Source organism: Xenopus laevis, chromosome 2S, assembly GCF_017654675.1.
Source record: "Xenopus laevis strain J_2021 chromosome 2S, Xenopus_laevis_v10.1, whole genome shotgun sequence".
Classification (NCBI taxonomy): domain Eukaryota; kingdom Metazoa; phylum Chordata; class Amphibia; order Anura; family Pipidae; genus Xenopus; species Xenopus laevis.
In genome coordinates, this window is record NC_054374.1 from 160,338,930 (window position 1) to 160,358,081 (window position 19,152).

Sequence of the window (19,152 nt, forward strand, 5' to 3'; positions counted from 1 at the left end):
TTCTTTTTCATTAAAGAAAGTAAAAATGGGATTTTACTTTTTTGCCTTTCCTTGTCCTTTAATAATATAGTGCCCTTTGTTCTTTGTAGCCCGATCGGGATTGTAAATGACATGACTTGGCACGCATTATAACTAATGACATCATTAAACACTTCTTATAAATAATTTACAGGATATTCATGACTTTTGTGTATTATGATAAAGTAAATGCAATCCCTGCTTTTAAATCATATTTATATTCCTACAGTGCTGGTTATAACAGCCCTAAGCAGAGGTAATGCAATGAAATGGCCTTCCCGACACGCACCTTCTTTATTTTTTGGCTGGAATCTTTATCCGTCTTTCTCTCGTCATCTTTCTCTAACCTCTGAAAAGCAGGCTTGTCTTCCTCGTCGCTTAATTTCTTTTCTGGCTTTCGATCTTTAACCTCAGCAGCAGGCGTCACTGAAGGGCGCGAAATTCGAGGGGAACGCCTCAATGTCCGACCGATACTTTCTTCTGCTTCAGCTTCCTGCAGCTCTGGTAGCTCAAGTCTCCTGTTCTTGCCGGCCACCCGGATAGTTCGGATTGTCAACTTTATTCCGTGTTTATGCCTTTCTGATGTGGTTTCCTGACCTTCTGTCTCACTGTTCTCATCCTCTGGCTCATGCTTATATCTAGATCTACTCTTTGAAGGCTGTTTCTCCGTATTGGAGACCTTCTCCACTTCCTCAACTGGAGTTTTATCTGGTTGTTCTCTCTTTTTCTGGGTAGATTCAACCACATTGCAGTCACTGCTTTCTTTTGGAACGGCTTTATCTTCAGATTTACATTTTAAAGATTCTGTTTTTTGAGATTCGGGGACATTCTCCTCATCTTGCCCCTTGGGTTTGCTTTCAGAAGGTTCTTCTAGTGTTGAATTATTTGCATCTGTAGCAGCTTTTCTAGAGGTCTCTGGTTTTCTGGGCTTGTTTGTTGTTTCCATGTCTGTTATGATAAAGGATTCTGTCTCAACCCCAGGATTGTCTGTAGTTTCCTCTTTAACGGGTTTAACAGACTCCGTTTTTTGTTCAGGCTCTACCTTTGGTTTTTCTGATTTGCATTGATCCTCTATCACATTCTGGGGAATGCTTTTTGTTTCACTTCCTTCTTCTGGTATTTCTAAAAGTGGGCCTTTATCGGTCACTGCATCCTTTTTCTCTCTTTGTGATGTCTCCTTGGCTACAGTTGACTTAACTTCACTGGATTCAACTGCTGGTTCTTTCGTGGTTACTCCTCTATCCTTGGTTTCACTCTGCTCAGTGCCATCTGGAGGTTCCTTTGACAGTGCTTTTTGCTCCGGTTTTTCATCTGATGGTGTTACAGAGTTAATATCAATGTCTTTTTCTAAGCTGCCAATGGTAGGGGCCTTGCTAGACTCTTTGGAGCCATGAATAATTCTGATAACTCCAGAGTTTTTTCTCTCGTTTAAGATACCATTTGCTTCCTTGGTGCCACTAACAATGTCTTTTACAACGTTGGTTTTATTCTCTACTTGGCTCACCTTTGTTTTGTGCATTGTTTTTTCACAGTTCATTTCACCATTAACCAGATGCTTCCCATCAGGTCCAGTACTTAAACTGGTCTTAACATGGTCCTCTTCTTGTTTCCCATCATCTTTAAGCAATGGATCTTTTGAAGGAGTGACAGATCTGCAAAGGGAGGTTTTAACAGGGCTATCAAAATCGTCTGTCAGTTTCAGTTCCCGTTTTTTCAAAGGAATCTTCGCTTGCTGGTCATTCTTCATCCTCTCAGTTTCCTCCACCGTCTTCTCTACGTGATCATCTGCATGTTTTACGATCACTGATATTTCAGCCCTTTCGGGTTCATGAGATGGCGTTACCCTATCTGTGCTCTCTTTGGGTTCCTTTGGTGCTGTTCTATCCTCTTTTACAGGCTTTACATTCTCCTTGAAGGAGTCATTTTCTTCTTTGGCAATTTGTTTGTCTGTCTCCATATCTGAAACAGGCTCGGTCTTTATTTGCAACGATGATTGTAAAGGTCGATCGTCTTCTGTTTTAAGGCCATTACTTTGATCTGCCTCCTTACAGTTGGGTGGAGACTGCGGACTCGTTTCATCCGGCTTTTCTTCCTTAATATGATCATCCTCTGGTGCTCCCTCTAGACCATAAAGAACAATATATAAACAAAAAAAGATGATTTTTTTTATTTTTAAAACAGCTTTTTAAATTGTTTTTAAACAATAAAACAGCTTCAACAACTGCTACATTAGTAGAACACATGTAAAATTAGGGAAAATCATATACTTACCGAGATTTTCCTTTCCTGGACCGGAACATGGCTGTGGGCTGCAATGGGTTAATCCCCTCCCACCATGCAATGGGACAGGAAATACAACATAAAAACCCTGCTTCCGCCCCCTGGCCGCCATCTTTGAACTCCTGGAGTCTCCCCCAATAGAGGGTGGGAAGCCGTGCCCACTGCCATGTTCCAGTCCAGGAAAGGAAAATCTCGGTAAGTATATGATATGATTTTCCCTATTCCTGTTCCTTACACATGGCAGTGGGATGTACCAAAGCAACCAACATAAATGAGGGAGGGAGAAGTTAGATTTTAAACAGAATTTAATACAGAATTTAGCACCATAGCACCGAAAGCAACAGGTTAGAAAAACATTTAATTTGTAATGATTGAGAAATGTATGAAAAGAGGACCACACTGCAGCTTTGCAGATCTCTTCCAAAGTGGCTCCTGCATGAAAGGCCCAGGATGCTGCCATCCCTCTGGTTGAATGTGCCTTAATAACGGAGGGTACTGTGCTGAAATTTAAAACGTAAGCGTTCTGAATGCATTCTTTGATCCAACCTGCTATAGTAGACTTGGATGGTTGAGCCCCCGCTTTTCTCCCTTGAGGGAGTCCGAAGATCTTATTGGCAGAAGTCTGTCCGGGTAGGTTTTCAGACATCTAACCACATCCAGCTTATGCCATTGATGCTCAAGATCGGATTTTGTATTAGGGGGAAAAAGTAGGTAGTATAATGTCCTGTGTGGTATGGAATTCAGACACCACCTTAGGGATAAACTTGTCTGCTGTTTTGAGGACCACCTTATCCTGTAGAAAGGTAAGCTTTCCTTCCCGGATAGAAAGAGCTTGGAGTTCCCCAACTCTTCTTGCAGAGGTAATTGCCAGAAAGAAGCACATTTTTAAGTTTAACATCTTCAAAGGAATGTCCTCTATGGGTTCAAAAGGTTCCCTGGTAAGTGTGTTCAAAATCAGACTTAGGTCCCATGGAGAGATCTGAGGTCTAACGATTGGTGCAAGTTTTTTGGCCCCCTGGAAGAATTTCTTAACCAGTGTATTTTGAGACCATGCCACTTTAGAGAAGTGGGAAAGGGCTGTTACCTGACCTCTGAGGGTGGAAATGCTTAGTTTAAGCGCCAAACCTTTCTGTAAAAACTCCACACGTTAAACCCCTGAAGCATTAAATGGATTGACTTTATCTTCCTCACACCACTTGCCAAATTTTTCCCAAGTGATGAAATACTTTTGTAAGGTGTTAGGTTTCCTTGCTGCCAATAATGTAGAAACTGAGGTCTCTGAAAGCCCAAAGGAGGAGAGGTTCAACCTCTCAAGAGTCACGCCGTCAAGGCCCATCTGCCTGGGTGAGGATGGATTACCTCGCCCTATGTCATCAGATCCTGTCGATTGGAAAGTCTGAGCGGAAGGCCTTTGATAGGAGCAATATTGGTGAAAACCAGGGCCTCTTTGGCCACCAAGGTGCCACCAGAACTATTTCCACATGATCCTCTTATTTTCGTCAGAACTCTTGGGATCAGAGGCACAGGAGGGAATACGTACGCCCTGCGAAATTTCCATTGGATGGAAAATGCATCCGTCATCCAAGCATCTTGATCTGCTGTCCAGGAGACATACTTCGGTAATTTCGAGTTCAGTCTGTCTGTCTGTCTGAATCACATTCTGGACTCCCGGAAAGTATTCCACTTTCAGTTCTTTCAAGTTCTTTTCTGCCCATTAAAAAATATATATATGGTCAAGTCCAATAGACCTCTTGATCTCGTCCCTCCTTGCCTGTTCAGATATCTGACCAAAGTCATATGGTCTGATCTTATCAGAACTGACTTGTTTAGAAGATGACTCTCGAATGTTATCAGTCCGAGGAACACTGCCTTTAAATCTTTCCAATTGGAAGATTTGGGGATTTCCGATAGATCCCACCTGCCCTGAGTCAGTATGTGGGCCCCCCCAGCCCCACTTGCTGGCATCTGTGGTCAGCACTATTCATTGTAGCTGACTCAAAGACACTGGGTGTCGAAGGTTTACAGCTTTTGTCCACCAATTCAGGGACTGGACTGTAGTCGGCTCAAGCAGGATTTGTTGGTGAGGTCGGAGGTAATTGTGATCCCATCTGGTCAGAAATTCACATTGTAGCATTCTGGTGTGAATTTGGGCCTATTTCATGCAGTCTATCGCGGAAATCAATTTCCCCATTATCCTATGGCAGCTTACCGGTGTCCGCGTAGTTTTGGCTTGGAACTTGAGTTTTGAATATCCTGAATCCTTCTCTCTGGGAGACTGAGATTAAAGTTCTCTGTGTCGATGATTACTCCCAGAACTTCGAGAACATCTTTCGACTGGGCTTTGATAAGGATGTCGCCCTGGAGCCTTAGATTTGCTATGATGGGTGCCAAGACTTTTGTGAATAACCTGGGAGCTGTGGCCAGCCCAAATGGAAGGACGGCATACTGATAATGTTCGTTCAGAATCTAGAACCGTAGAAACTTCCTGTGAGATCTCTTCACTGGTATGTGCCAATAAGCATCTTTTATATCTAGTTTCACTACACAGTCGCCCATATCCACACACTGAGTGATTGATTTTAGGGTTTCCATGTTGAAAGAAGGGACTTTCAACTGTCTGTTATCTCTTCTGAGGTTGAGGATAACCCTGAATTCTCCATTCTGCTTCCATCTGAGAAAAAGATGGGAATATATTCCCGAAAATTTTTGCCCTTGAGGGAGCTTTGATATCACCTTGTTTTTCAGCAGGTCCCGAATAATAGATCTTAGGGCTGAAGAACTCTCTGCGGATCTCCGCTTGTCTGAAGAAATGAAGTGATGAGGAAGATTTTTTTGAAGCTTTAGTTTGTAACCTCTCGATATTACGTCTAATACCCATTTGTCTGGGCAAACTCGAGCCCACATTGCACTGAATCTTGCCAATCTTCCCCCTACGTACAATCGGGCTCCCACACCTTCATGCTCTAGGCTTTTTCAGATTTGACATTGGAACCCCAATCCCCTTCTTTTAGCCTGAAAGGACTGGTTTCTGTTCTTCCATTGTCTAGAAAAAGATTTTCTGGGCTTGTACTGCCTGGCATCTCTGAAAGAACTTTTAAAGTTCCTAGCCGGATTTCTCTTGTCTCTATGTTCTTGCGGCAGAAAGGAAGACTTTCCTGCCAATGCTTTAGAAATAATTTGATCCAGGTCTGAACCAAATAAAAATTTCCCTTGAATGGAAGACTGCACAAGTTATGATTAGACTGGGAATCTGCGTGGAATTGTCTCAACCATAATCCTCTTCTCGCCACAACAGATCTAGCCGCCAGTTTTATCAATTCCAGAGAAGCTTCTGCAGCAAATTCATTTGCAACTTTCACATCTTGAAGCAATTCAATTAACTTTTCTCTGTCAGTGCCAGCCTTAATCGCTCCCTCCAATTCCTGAAGCCATATCTTATTGGCCCTAGTGACTGAGGTAATTGCAATCGCTGATTTGCATGCTGCACCACCTGCCACTTTTCAATGCTCCATCTTGTCGCCTTTCCATTGTATCCTTAAGAGATACTCCATCTACCAGAAGAGTAGTTTTCTACTTTCTCTCAGGATTTTCCCATTCAGACTGGATAGTCGACTTTTTAACATCATGAACTGGGAATAAATGATTCTTTTTGGCAGCAGATTTATACATTTTATCTTGCTTAACAGGAGATTTACTTTGATCTTCTAAACCCAACATTTTCCTAATTGCTTTAATGAGAGGTTCTACCATATCAGTATTGAAAGAAGAATCCCCATCATCAACTGTATCCTCATCAGAGATTTCCCCTTCGGAACTCGACCAAGCCCTGGAAGATTTAGTTCTAACTGGAGTAGGCCTATCCGGGCTACTTCTGCCCCCCACAGAGGAAGATCTGCTAGTTGTCTGACCTAAGCTTTTCAAAACATTATCTGTAACTTGCAACATCATGGAAGTCACTGATTGGTTAATGGTTTCTTTCATCCAATTCAACATGTCAGAAGCTTGCGTTGGAACCATTCCAGAAGCTTCATGCAGACATTTAGCGCACAATCTGGAAGTACATAATCGGAATATGAGCCACAATCTCTTCTGGCTGTCTTCCTCCTACTTCCTTCTCTGGTTGGAGAACTCATATTAAGAGAAAAGGGCACCATTACTAATAGCAGTCCTTAAGCAAAAAGATTTTTTTTTTTTTTAACTTCTCCTTGTCTTGAATCCCATGTTCACCTCTCAAAAGAACACTCAACCCCTTGAGCCTGAGTGAGACCTTCTAGAGCTCATCATGCAGATAGGGATACACTCCAGCAGAATGCAGTGAAGACCAACCTAAAAGATTCCATGCAAATTATAAATACCTGTCCAAGGAGGATGCCTGCAGGCTCAACATTAGTAGTCAGGAAAACATATACTTACAACAGTACCCTCCTGACAGCACAAACGGCACAGAAACACCTTACCAGATCAGCAGCCAACAGGGGGAGAAGAAGGCACCTCTCTTAAGTCTGGGTGCCAAGCGCGTCAGTTCCGGGTTTGTGCCGGAATACTCTGCGTCTTATCGCGCATGGTGCCTGAACAAGCTTTTGCGACTTACAGCGCCGGCAGCAAACATGGCCCAAGCCTACACGGCTTTCCCCAGGGCACCCACAAGGAACACCTCGGTCCTGGGACATCAAAAGGGGAGAGGTACCCATCTGGAACTAGCGGGGTGAGCGACAGGAGTCAAAAAAGATGGCGGCCAGGGGGCGGAAGCAGGGTTTTTATGTTGTATTTCCTGTCCCATTGCATGGTGGGAGGGGATTGACAAGTTGTGGCCCACTTCCATGAGTAAGGAACAGGAAAGGTGTTTTGTTTGCCAGAGAGGAAATGATGCAGTTAGTAAAGGAACACAATAAAATTTGTAAGACTTATGTCCAAGAAATTCAACCTACACAGCATCTAAAAGTAATGTAACATCACTCGTGTCTTATTAAGCTTTAATTTGATTCTTAGGAGCATTAAAGTACAATTTTATGATTTATTCTAGCACCGGTTCACTGTATGTTGGGACATTTTTGGGCAGATTTATCAAGGGTTGAATTTATGTGAATTTTTTTTACTATAATAAATTTAGGGATGCACAAAATCTAGGATTCGGCCGAATCTTACTGCCCGGCCGAACCAAATCATAATTTGCATATGCAAATTAGGGGTGATGAGGGAAATCTTTTTTTGTCACAAAACAAGGAAGTAAAAAATGTTTTCCCACTCCTAATTTGCATATGCAAGTTAGGATTTGGATTCGGCTTGATATTCTGACAAATCTTTCGCAAAGGATTCAGGGTTTCCGCCGAATCCAAAATCATCCCTAAATAAATTTGAAAATACTCAACTCAAATGGGAGGTTATTTTAGAAAAACGCGAATGTCTAAAACTCGATCGAATATTACCGACCAGAAACTCAAATCGAATACAACTAAACTCTAATCTAGTTTTTGCTCTGAAAAAGGAAGGCTATTAACATTTTCAAACAAGTCTCTGGACCTCTGCTATTGACTTCTACATGAACTCGGCAAGTTTTTCGAGTTGTTCCCAGGGTCAAGGTATGATAAATCTCGAATTCGATCTTGGATTATTGGGAGTTTTGACCAAAAATCCAACTGAAAAATTTGAATTCACCATTTGAACCTTAATAAATCTGCCCCTATATATATTTACACATACAGGTACTTCAAGATATCAGTGGCAGTGGTCATATTTCTTGCCATGCCATAGATCCCTAGGAAGAATGAATGAATGGTCAGTGTTAACTAGTCCTTTATTATAATACCCAACAATCTGAGAATATAAATAATAATAATACACTATTTGGCACAAAAGCCTTTGCCTTCAGTAAAACTGGGTTTCTAAATTAATTACACTATAACTTTTTTGTGCCTCAAACACTCTAAGGGAAATTATACTAAGTCTTCAATGAAATACTGTAACAGCTAAAGGGATCAATAATAAATAAATTCAGCAAGAGAAACAAATGCTTACCCCTGTTTTCTTTCTTAATTTCATCCTGCTCTGGGTTAGGACTTGCACGAGATGAGCCTTCTTCTGGTTCGGATTTCTTTAGCAAGGCAGGGTCTATTTGTGCTTTCAGCAGTTCCAGGGTTTCTGCAAACTCATTCCTAGTCCTACAATGACAAAAGAGTTTAAATGCTTGTGGTTTGTGATCCAAGAAATGATCAGAACCTCCATTACTGATAAGGAAATCATTATATCAAACTTCTACAGGTCCAAGAAAAAACATTCACAGCCTAGTGGCTGGGCTTCTCTCTAAATCTTGAATCATTTGCCTCACCTGTGGGAGGTGTAATCCCATATTTTGGGAATTTTTGGATGAGCATTTTCTTATCTTATTCATATTATAGAAGTTAAGATTATGTGTGTATCTGTTGTGCTTTAGTTAGCCAGGGTGTTTTGAACTATGAACCCCAATATGGTTTGCAGAGTATAGGATCACAAGTAATGTGATTACAAGCCCTGCAAAATATGTTGAAAATATGTTAGTCATAGGTAAGCGCCGGAGGGTGTGAAACGCGTAAGGTGGGATATGTGGGGTGGTTTGTACTGAATACTTTTTAAATGTGATTATCAATAAATTATTCTTATTTTTACTCTAAGAGGCCTTGGGACATATCTTTTTTGATATAAACTTTTTGGACTTTGACTGCCTTGGAACTGGGGCTGGTCCCTTCGGCCATGCTGAATAGTTATATGGATTCCCGATCTTTCAATAGATATATATATTTGCTCTTTACCTTGGAGAGAAAACACAATAAGATATTAAAGGAGTAGTTGAACTTTATATTAACTTTTAGCATATTGTAGTATGTCCTATTCCTAGCAACTTTGCAATTGGGCTTTTTTTTTTTCTAAACAGTTTTCAAATTATTTGCCTCCAACTTCTTTATCTTTCCAGCTTTCAAATGGGAGTCACTGACCCCCAACAGTCAAACACAATTCTTTTGTGATCTTAAAATTGTATTATTATTGTTGCTTTGGATTACAGGTAGGGAACCTATTACCCAGAAAGCTTGAAACCTGGGGCTTTCTGGATAATAAATCTTTCTCTTTCTGTAATTTAGATCTTTATACCTTAAGTATGTAAATAAACCCAATAGGCTGGTGCTGGTTCTGCTTCTACTAAGAAATAATTATATCTTAGTTGGGATCAAGTACAAGCTACTGTTTTATTATTACAGGAAAACATAGTAGATAATAGATCCTCTACCTGTACAAACCTTTTTATTTAGACCCTGTCTCATTTAAAGGGGTTGTTCACCTTTGAGATAACTTTTAGTATGACAGAGACTGATATTCTGATACAATTTGCAATTTGTTTTTTTTAGAAGGGAGTCAGTGACGCCCATTTGAAAGCTGCAAAGAGCCAGAAGAAAAAGGCAAATAACTATAAAAAATAAATAATGAAAAACAAATGAAAAGTTGCTTAGAACTGACCGTTCTATAACATAATAAAAGTTACCTTAAAGGAGAAGGAAACCCCCAGGGCGCTAAACCCCTCCCCCCCTCCCCTGTGCTGCCCCCCCTCCCTCCTCCCCCCTGGCCTACCTGTCCCCCTGGGCAAATGCCCCTAACTTTTTACTCACCCCTCTGCGCAGGTCCTGTCCACGGAGTTCGCAGTCGCCATCTTCTCCCACGCGCGTCTTCTTCCTGCTCTGACCGGCGTCTTTCACGAAGTGAAATCGGAAAACTTCGTGACATTCGGCGCATGCGCAGTAGAGCCGTACCGGTACCTGTTCCTACTGCGCATGCGCCAGAAGACGCCGGTCAGAGCAGGAAGAAGACGCGCGTGGGAGAAGATGGCGACTGCGAACTCCGTGGACAGGACCTGCGCAGAGGGGTGAGTAAAAAGTTAGGGGCATTTGCCCAGGGGGACAGGTAGGCCAGGGGGGAGGAGGAAGGGGGGGCAGCACAGGGGAGGGGGGGAGGGGTTTAGCGCCCTGGGGGTTTCCTTCTCCTTTAAAGGTGAACCACCCCTTTAACCACTGCCTGGTTTACATTATCTAGTACAAGTCAAAGGCAACTGGACATTGAGTTTTTCTTGAAAACGTTTCATCACGCACAAGAGGCTTCTTCAGTTCAACTGTAGTGGTAGGGAATTCGCCGGCATTTAAGTTGTGGTAAAGGGTAGTAAAATCACAAACATCCAATCACAATGGTTCCATTGAACTTCAGTAAGGTGTTGACTGAAACTCATACCCTGCAGCCCCAACTACAACCGCATATTTACCCACTTTTATCCGCTACCTGACCCAGACCAACAACTGCCTTATCCGCATCCCGACGCACAAACCCGCCAAACCACCATCAAACCGGAAGTGGTGTCATCAAGTGGATGGGGACAGAAACAAATTTTGTAAAACTTTAAAAGGAGTAAAATATAGACAATATTATATGAGTTAAGAAATTTAGATGAGACCCACAACTCTGCAGGCCCGCGGGTATACCGGCACCTGAAAATCCTCCCCTCATTCCACAGGGTGCCCACTTTTTTTGCAGGTAACCAGCGGATTCCCGACCCGCTGCAGGACTCTGCACCAATATGGCTTTCACTTACAGAAGAAGACAGGAGTTTCGGAAGGTGATGGCCATGAGCCCTGATGCACTTTGCACCAATATGTGAGAAAGCTTTTAGGGGCAATTTAAGGTGTAACTATGCAGGAGGGGAAGCGATGGGGGGGGGGGACTACCTTGGGTAGTAGTTAGGGGATTTTCTTTAAATATCAGGGAATATAAATATCACAATATAAGGCTGATTAGTAATTAATACAGATAATTACTACATGGCAGCACAGAAACCAGTGCAATTAGCATCAGAATTTAATAATCAGCAAACCTGTAGCATCAGCTTATATTACAGCCAGGGAAGCTCATTTTCTGCTGGATAATTAGTGACGAGCCCTTAAAGTCTGCAATGAGCCAATAAAACTCACTTTTTGCATTATCAAAACTGAATTGTGTGCTACAGCTACTTTGGACTTTGTTTCAGTATATAAAATGGCATTTTTACCCATCTTCATTATTAGGGTTTAGTTCTGCTTTAAGCCACTAGTAACACTGGGCTCTAGCTACACAGATGCTTCATGCCTAACTACAGTAACACTATATAATCCTAGACTAAAATAAAATACCATTTTTCCAGCTTTGAGACCAAGATTTCCCAGTGATGTCTAAAGCATCTACTTAGTTTGCTCATGTAAAGAACTTGCTGCTGAACCCACCTGACAATGCATTTCCATGTGGAACCATCTTGGTCATCTTGCTCCTCTATGTACATGCGGATGTTGTGATCCTGATCCAGTTGAAACCAATACATCAGACCGTCCTTATCCCTACCAATAGGCTGGAGGCGCATAGCATCACCATCTTCTTCATTAATGGCATTCTTGAACTTCAAATTGTCATCAAACTGACACTCACAGAGATGCTGCAAAGACAAACATACAAAAAACCTAGGTATCGAAACCAGGATTCGGTTCGGGATTCGGCCTATTTCAACAGGATTCAGATTTGATCGAATCCTTCTGCCCGGCCGAACTGAATCCTAATTGACATATGCAAATTAGGGGCGGGGAGGGAAATCATGTGACTTTTTGTCACAAAACAAGGAAGTAAAAATGTTTTCCCCTTCCCACACCTAATTTGCATCTGCAAATAAGGGTTAGGAGTCGGTTCAGTATTCAGCCGAATATTTGCCGAAGGATTCGAGGGTTCGGCCGAATCCAAAATAGTGGATTCGGTGCATCCATAAAAAAAAAAACTAGATATAGTTTTCTGGTAACTTCACAGATGAATTGACTGCAGGTAAAACTGCCTATAGTGTGTGTTTATGTGATAAGGATTGTTAACTGCACTGGGGCAGCGACTGATGGGAATGATGTATAATCTCTGGGGGTGATATCACTCCAACTTGCAGTACAGTAGTAAAGAGTGATTGAAGTTTATCAGAGCACATGTCACATGACTGGGGGCAGCAGGGAAACTGACAATATGTCTAGCCCCATGTCAGATTTTAAAAGTGAATATAAAAAAAAATCTGTTTGCTCTTTTGAAAAATAGATATCAGTGCAGAATTTTTCCCATGACAGTATCACTTCAAAGGGGTGGATCACCTTTTAGTATGAAATAGAATGGCTCATTCTAAGTAACATTTCAACGGTTTGTCATTATTTATTTTTTTAATAGTCTTTAAATAGTTTGCCTTCTTCTTCTGATTCTTTCCCGCTTTCAAATGGGGGTCACTGACCCCATCTAAAAACAAATGCTCAATAAGGCTTCAAATGTTATTGCTATTTTTTATAATTTCTATATATTATTATTATGCTTTATATTTCTATTCAGGCTTCTCCCATTCAATTTCCATTCTCTTGTTCAAATCGGTGAATGGTTGCTAGGGTAATTTGGACTCTAGCAACCAGATTGCTGAAATTGCAAGCTGGAGAGAGGCTGAAGAACAATGGAAATGGCTCAAAAACCACAAATAATAAAAAATGAAAACCAATTGCAAATGGTCTCAGAATATCCCTCTCTGTATCATACAAAAAAAAACATGTTAATGCAAAATATTATAGTGGACATGACCCTCCCCCAGGTTCCAAGCATTTCGGATAGCAGATCCAGTACCTGTACATATTTTTTAATCGGAGTAATAAAAAAAAAAAAACAGAAGGTTGATATATTGTAGATGTTAATGTGGGGTGATGTGCTTGTCACCAATATCTACACTTTACATTTTGTAAATAACTGCTGTATATGGATTGCCTGGGGATAGCTTATTAGAATATTGAGCAAATCCCAGAGAAACGTATTCCATATCAAGACAATTTAATATAAGCGTCCTCATACTGAAATAAGAAACTTTCTAAATACAATCTATTAAATATTCTCATTGTTTCTGAAATAATCAAGTTTATGTTCCCTATTCCTCTCTCAGCATCTGTTTCTTTTCATTCTGTCTTCATGCAGCAGTTGGGTGTCAGATATTCATTGACAGTTAGATCCAATATATCTTATAGGGGGGGGGCTCCTTTCCTAGCAGATGTGTTAGAGCTCACTCGAATCGAATTTTTTAAATTTGAATCGAATTCGATTTTAGTTTCCAGGTCGATCCGATTCACCAGAGATTAAAAAATGTGATTCTTATAATAAATTTCGATTTGTCGAATTTCAAGTTTATGGGAGTTTAAAAAAAACATGAATTTGAAATTTGACCCTTGATAAATGTGCCTCCTTGTGAAGATTTTAGCACAAGCCTTACCTTCAGTAGCCCTACTTTGGACTCGACGCTCATCTCTTGATAACCTTTCTTCTCCATCTCCCAGGCCCAAGTGCTGTTGTATTCTTGGCACACCTGTAAGGGAATCCATCACTGAATTAGAAACCGGTTTCACTGTTCTTCATTTTCATGCACTTATATAATACTCCCAAGTCTGTGTGTCCTCTTACCTGTAAGTAGGGATGCACCGAATTCACTATTTTGGATTTGGCTGAACCACCAAATCCTTCACAAAAGATTCGGCCAAATACCTAATTTGTATATGCAAATTAGGAGTGGGATGGGGAAAATATTTTTTACTTCTTTGTTTGTGATAAAAAGTCACGCGATTTCCCTTCCCTGCCCCTAATTTGCATATGCAAATTCAAATTCGGTTCAGCCAGGCAGAAGGATTCAGCCGAATCCTGCTGAAAAACGCAGAATCTTGGCAGAATCCGGAACCGAATCCTGGATTCAGTGTTTAATAGAAAGACAGCAGTGAACGAGGGAGTAACTTATCACGCGCACATATCTCATCAGTATACAGGTATGGGACCTAGTATTCAGAATGCTCGGGACCTGGGGCTTTCCGGATAATGGGTCTTTTCGTAATATGGAGAAACGGTCAGATTCTGGGAGATTAGACGCCCGGCGACAAATCTCCCCTTCTTCGGGGCGACTAATCTCCCCGAATTGCCTTTCCGCTGGCTAGAATGTAAATCGACGGCGGGATGGCACTCTGAGTGCTTCGTTTTCTGAAGTTGCCTCACAAGGAAACTTCGGGCGACTTTGGAAAACGAAACGCTCTGAATTCTATCCCACCGGCGATTTACATTCTAGCCACAGAAGGCAGGGAATGCCAATTCGGGGAGATTAGTCGCCCCGAAGAAGAGGAGATTTGTCTCCAGGCAACTAATCTCCACGAATCTGACCGTGTGTCTCTGCCCTAAAGGTGGCCATACACGGGCCGATAAAAGCTGCCGACAGACTGTGTCGGCAGCTTATTGGCCCGCGTATGGGGGCCCCCCGACGGGCTTCCCCGATCGAGATCTGGCCGAAAGTCCGCCAGATCTCGATCGGATGGGTTTAAAAATCCCGTCGGATCGCGGCCGCATCTGTTCGTTGATGCGGTCCCGCGATCCGACCGCCCGTTTGAGAATGCTGGGATCCGATCGTTGGGCCCTAGGGCCCACGATCGGATCTGCCCGATATTGCCCACCTCAAGGTGGGCATATCGGAGGGAGATCCGCTCGTTTGGCGATGTTGCGTAAAACCAAAATGATAAATCACAGAAATCAACATATAGATTACTTATCATAGTAAAATATACAGTACCTTGATTAAGTACTTTTCCCATCTATCTATTGTGACTGATTTGCCAATTTTCCTCAACAGTTTCAAATGTAGTTCCACCAATGGCTTTGCGACTAAAAAAAAAAAAAAAAAAAGAATAAGAATGAATATAATTATCATATCATTTAAGATCGTTCCAACATCCAAGATACTTGTTCCAACATCAGTGCAATTGATACAAGTTTTTCTACAAGCTGCTACTAAGAACTGTTAAAGGATCAGTAAACCCTTAAAATAAGTGAATGTAAAATTGATGAAGGTGACATTCTAAGCACTTTTGCAATGTACATTCATTATTTATTCTTTTTTCATTCCAAGATATTAAGGGATACATGTACTGTTAATATGAATGAATTTTGTTACAAAAGCGCCACCTGCTGGTCAGTTTCCCACCAGTCTGACCACCAAGTAGTCAAGGAAGTTGTCAGGAGAAAGAGGCTGCTCTGATGTTCTTCCGCTTAGGAATAAAATTAGAAACCTTTCTCAAATGTTTCCTACCTGTCAATCAAGATCTGACCCAGACCTCAGCATGAAGTGTGACACGTTGTGGAAAGCGAGAAAGAGTAACTTGATTATTTCTTAAACAGTACAGCATTCAGTGTCTTATTTCAGTGAGGTGAAGCTTATATTAAATTTTCATTTTTGTGATAGATCCCCTTTAAAGGAGAACTAAACCCTAAAACTGCCATGTTTTATATAGTGAACTTATTGCACGAGGCTAAAGTTTGAGCTTGTCAATAGCAGCAATGATCCAGGACTTCAAACTTGTCACAGGGGGTCACCATCTTGGAAAGTGTCTGTGACACTCACATGCTCAGTGGGCTCTGATTGGCTGTTGAGAAGCTAAGCTTAGGGCTCGTCACTAATTATCCAGCAGAAAATGAGCTTCCCTGGCTGTAATATAAGCTGATGCTACAGGTTTGCTGATTATTCAATTCTGATGCTAATTGCACTGGTTTCTGTGCTGCCATGTAGTAATTATGTGTATTAATTACTAATCAGCCTTATATTGTGACATTTTCTATTCTATGTGTACTGTATATTGTGAGTGGCTCCCTAAGCTCAGTAAGTGACAGCAGCACAGAGCATGTGCAGTGAATCAGCAGAAAAGAAGACGGGGAGCTACTGGGGCATCTTTGGAGACACAGATCTTTACTGCTAAAGGGTTGTGGTTGCCGTGGGTTGGTACAGAAGCACAAAAAAACAATTTACAATATTTCTAGCTGCTTCTTTAATTAAGCTTTAGGTCTCCTTTAATTGATCATATGCAGCATACCACTTTGGGCCTTCCCGTGTCCTCACTTGTTGTTTAATCTAAGCCAATTGTATAAACTGGACTTTGCTAGGACAAGCTAGGATTTGGGAACTTCTGCTTCTACTCCCAGGCTCAAAACGACCACAGTTTATTGCCAGCAATCACAATACAGCTTTAAATAAACTGCAGGCTTATTTTCTTCCTATGTTCCTCCTTATGTTATATCTGTAATGTCAGAAACCGAGAGCCCACTGAGAAAGATACAGCACATAGAGGTGCTACCTCTCCTGCACCCTAATCATTCTGTGCAACTCAGTGACTCGACTCAGTGAAATAAATAGAACGGGCAAGTAGGAAGCACACACAATCCCTGCATCTCAACACAAAGCTTTCTGTTCTGGCTGAGAGGCCTCTATTAAGAGTTCCTAGGAAACAGGGAGAGAGAGAGAGAGAGAGAGAGAGAGAGAGAGAGAGAGAGAGAGAGAGAGAGAGAGAGAGAGAGAGAGAGGTGGGCAAAACCTGGGAGCTTTGAAGTGGAAGGATCACAGTTATGTATCTAAGAAATATGGATGGAAACGATACTTATTTTTGGAGCCTTTGCTCCAAATTGGCACAAATTGATTGTTAATTCTGAAAGAGATACAGGTGCATTCAATAAAATTGCTTCGACCCTAGAAGGACAAACATGTTTTAGAATTTAAATTTAATGCTAAAAAAATAATAATAATAATGGGACAGAAGAACTAGGAACGCTGTGTACATTGCTTACTTTATTCTCATATAAGAAAATGTGGGTGCATAGGCCCACTTAGAGGTCCCCCTTTTCTCGAGTGCTAAACAGAATAAACAGGTGCTCAATACAAGTTATGCTACAGTTAGACTGAAACTAATGGTTTTAAAGTCTCTACCACCCTGCACATCCAATAATACAGGTATGGGATCCAGAATGCTCAGGACCGGGGGTTTTCCGGGTATGGGGTCTTTCTGTAATTTGGATCTCCCTACCTTGAAAGCGGTTGTTCACCTTTGAGTTCAAGTCACATGACCAGGGGCAGCTGGGAAATTGACAAAATGTCTAGCCCATGTCAGATTTCAAAATTAAATATAAAAAAAAAATCTGATTGCTCTTTTGAGAAATGGATTTCAGTGCAGAATTCTGCTGGAGCAGTACTATTAACTGATGCGTTTTGGAAAAAACATGTTTTGCGATGACAGGATCCCTTTAATTAATCCTTTTTGGAATCAAAACCAGTCTATTGGGGTTATTTAAAGGGGGTTCTTCAACTCTTAGATAACTTTTAGTATCATGCAGAGAGACAATTTGCAATTGGTTTTGATTTTTTTTATTATATGCGTTTTTTTAAGTTATTTAACTTTTTATTTAGCTGCTCTCCGGTTTGCAATTCCCGCAATCTTGTTGCTAGGGTCCAAATTACCCCAGCAACCATGCAATGATTTGAATAATAAACTGGAATATGAATAGAAGGCAAGTAATAAAACGTAGCTAGAACAATAAGGGGCAGCTTTATTAAAGGGGTTGTTCATCTTCAAACAACTAGTTGTTTTCAGATAGATCACCAGAAATAAAGACATTTTCCAATTACTTTCCATTTTCTATGTGTCACCGTTTTTCTAATATTGAAGTAGAAAGTGTCATTTTATTTACCTTTCTAAAGCTGCTCTGAGAGGGGGAGCGGGGTCACCGACCCTGTGTAAACGGTTCTAAATTGATACATTTAGTTGGTACGTTTCTTATCTTTGTCCCTGCTGAGCAGAATCTCTGGGTTTCATTACAGGCAGCTGTTAGAATTGATACAATAGTTACTAATACTCCAGAGATGCTGCTGAGAAATGGATCAACTAAATGTTGCAAAATTGTAACAGTTCAGAGTCTGCGCCTGAATTACTGAGCTGCCAGACTCAAACACCAGAGACACGAACTTTAAACTTAGATTTTGGAAAAACAGTAAAAAAATAACTAATGGAAAGTAATTGAAAAAAGTCTATTTCTGGGAAATAATCTAAAAACAACTGAACCCAAGTGTTTGGAAGGTGATCACACCCTTTCGAATTAAAAAATTGACTTTTTTTTACTGTCAAAACTGTCAAATTCGTCTAGGGAATTATCCAAACTTGATTTATCAAAGTCTGACCCTTTAAGAATTCAAATTGAATTCATCTGCAAACATCTCCAAATTGCTCGCTGGACCTCTCCCATTGATTTATACAGTAATTAGCCAGGTTTTAGGTGGCAGAGGTCCAGCGAGAAATTTGGAGATGTTTGCAGCCTTCCTGACATTCAAGTTTTTTTGCGGAGAAAAAACTCGAAATCGAGTTTGATTAAATTTGATTCAAGTTTTGGATTCTGTAAAATTAGTCGGAGTTTAAGATATTCGATTTTTATAATAAATAATAGAATATTCAAATTTAGAGTAAAATCAAATTCATGCAAGTTTAAAAAAAGCTCACATGAATTCAATATTAGAATATTGATAGATGTGCCTCTAAATGTGTAGCCTTACAGAGCATTTGTTTTTAGATGGGGTCAGTGACCCCCATTTGTAAGCTGGAAAGTCTCCCATAGACTCGATTATAATCAAATAACAACTTTTAAAAAAACAGTAACTTGTATTTGATCCCAACTAAGATATAATTAATCCTTATTGGAAGCAAAACCCGCCTATTGGGTTTATTTAATGTTTACATGATTTTCAAGTAGACTTTTGGTATGAAGATCCAAATTATGGAAAGAACTGTTATCCGGAAAACCCCAGGCCCGAGCATTCTGGATAACAGGTCCCATACCTGTATATGGGAAAAAAGCTAAGAATCACAATTTTCATTATGCAAATACAGGTATGGGATTTGTTATCTGGAAACCTGTTATGCAGAAAGCTCTGAATTATGGCTGTCTCCCATATAATGAAAACAATTTGAAAAAGTG

The 19,152-nt window shown here is 40.8% G+C and overlaps 1 protein-coding gene across 1 annotated transcript in view; it reads right to left on the reverse strand.

Annotated features, from left to right (window-relative positions):
- The window catches only part of rsf1.S (remodeling and spacing factor 1 S homeolog), a 44,615-nt gene that overhangs the window by 15,652 nt on the left and 9,811 nt on the right, over positions 1-19,152 (reverse strand). The window contains exons 2-6 of the mRNA XM_018250374.2: positions 14,936-15,027; positions 13,604-13,696; positions 11,568-11,773; positions 8,314-8,456; positions 308-2,139 (exon numbers count right to left, since the gene is read on the reverse strand). Coding sequence (XP_018105863.1) covers positions 308-2,139; positions 8,314-8,456; positions 11,568-11,773; positions 13,604-13,696; positions 14,936-15,027 — 2,366 coding nt within the window. The remainder of the gene's footprint in view (positions 1-307; positions 2,140-8,313; positions 8,457-11,567; positions 11,774-13,603; positions 13,697-14,935; positions 15,028-19,152) is intronic.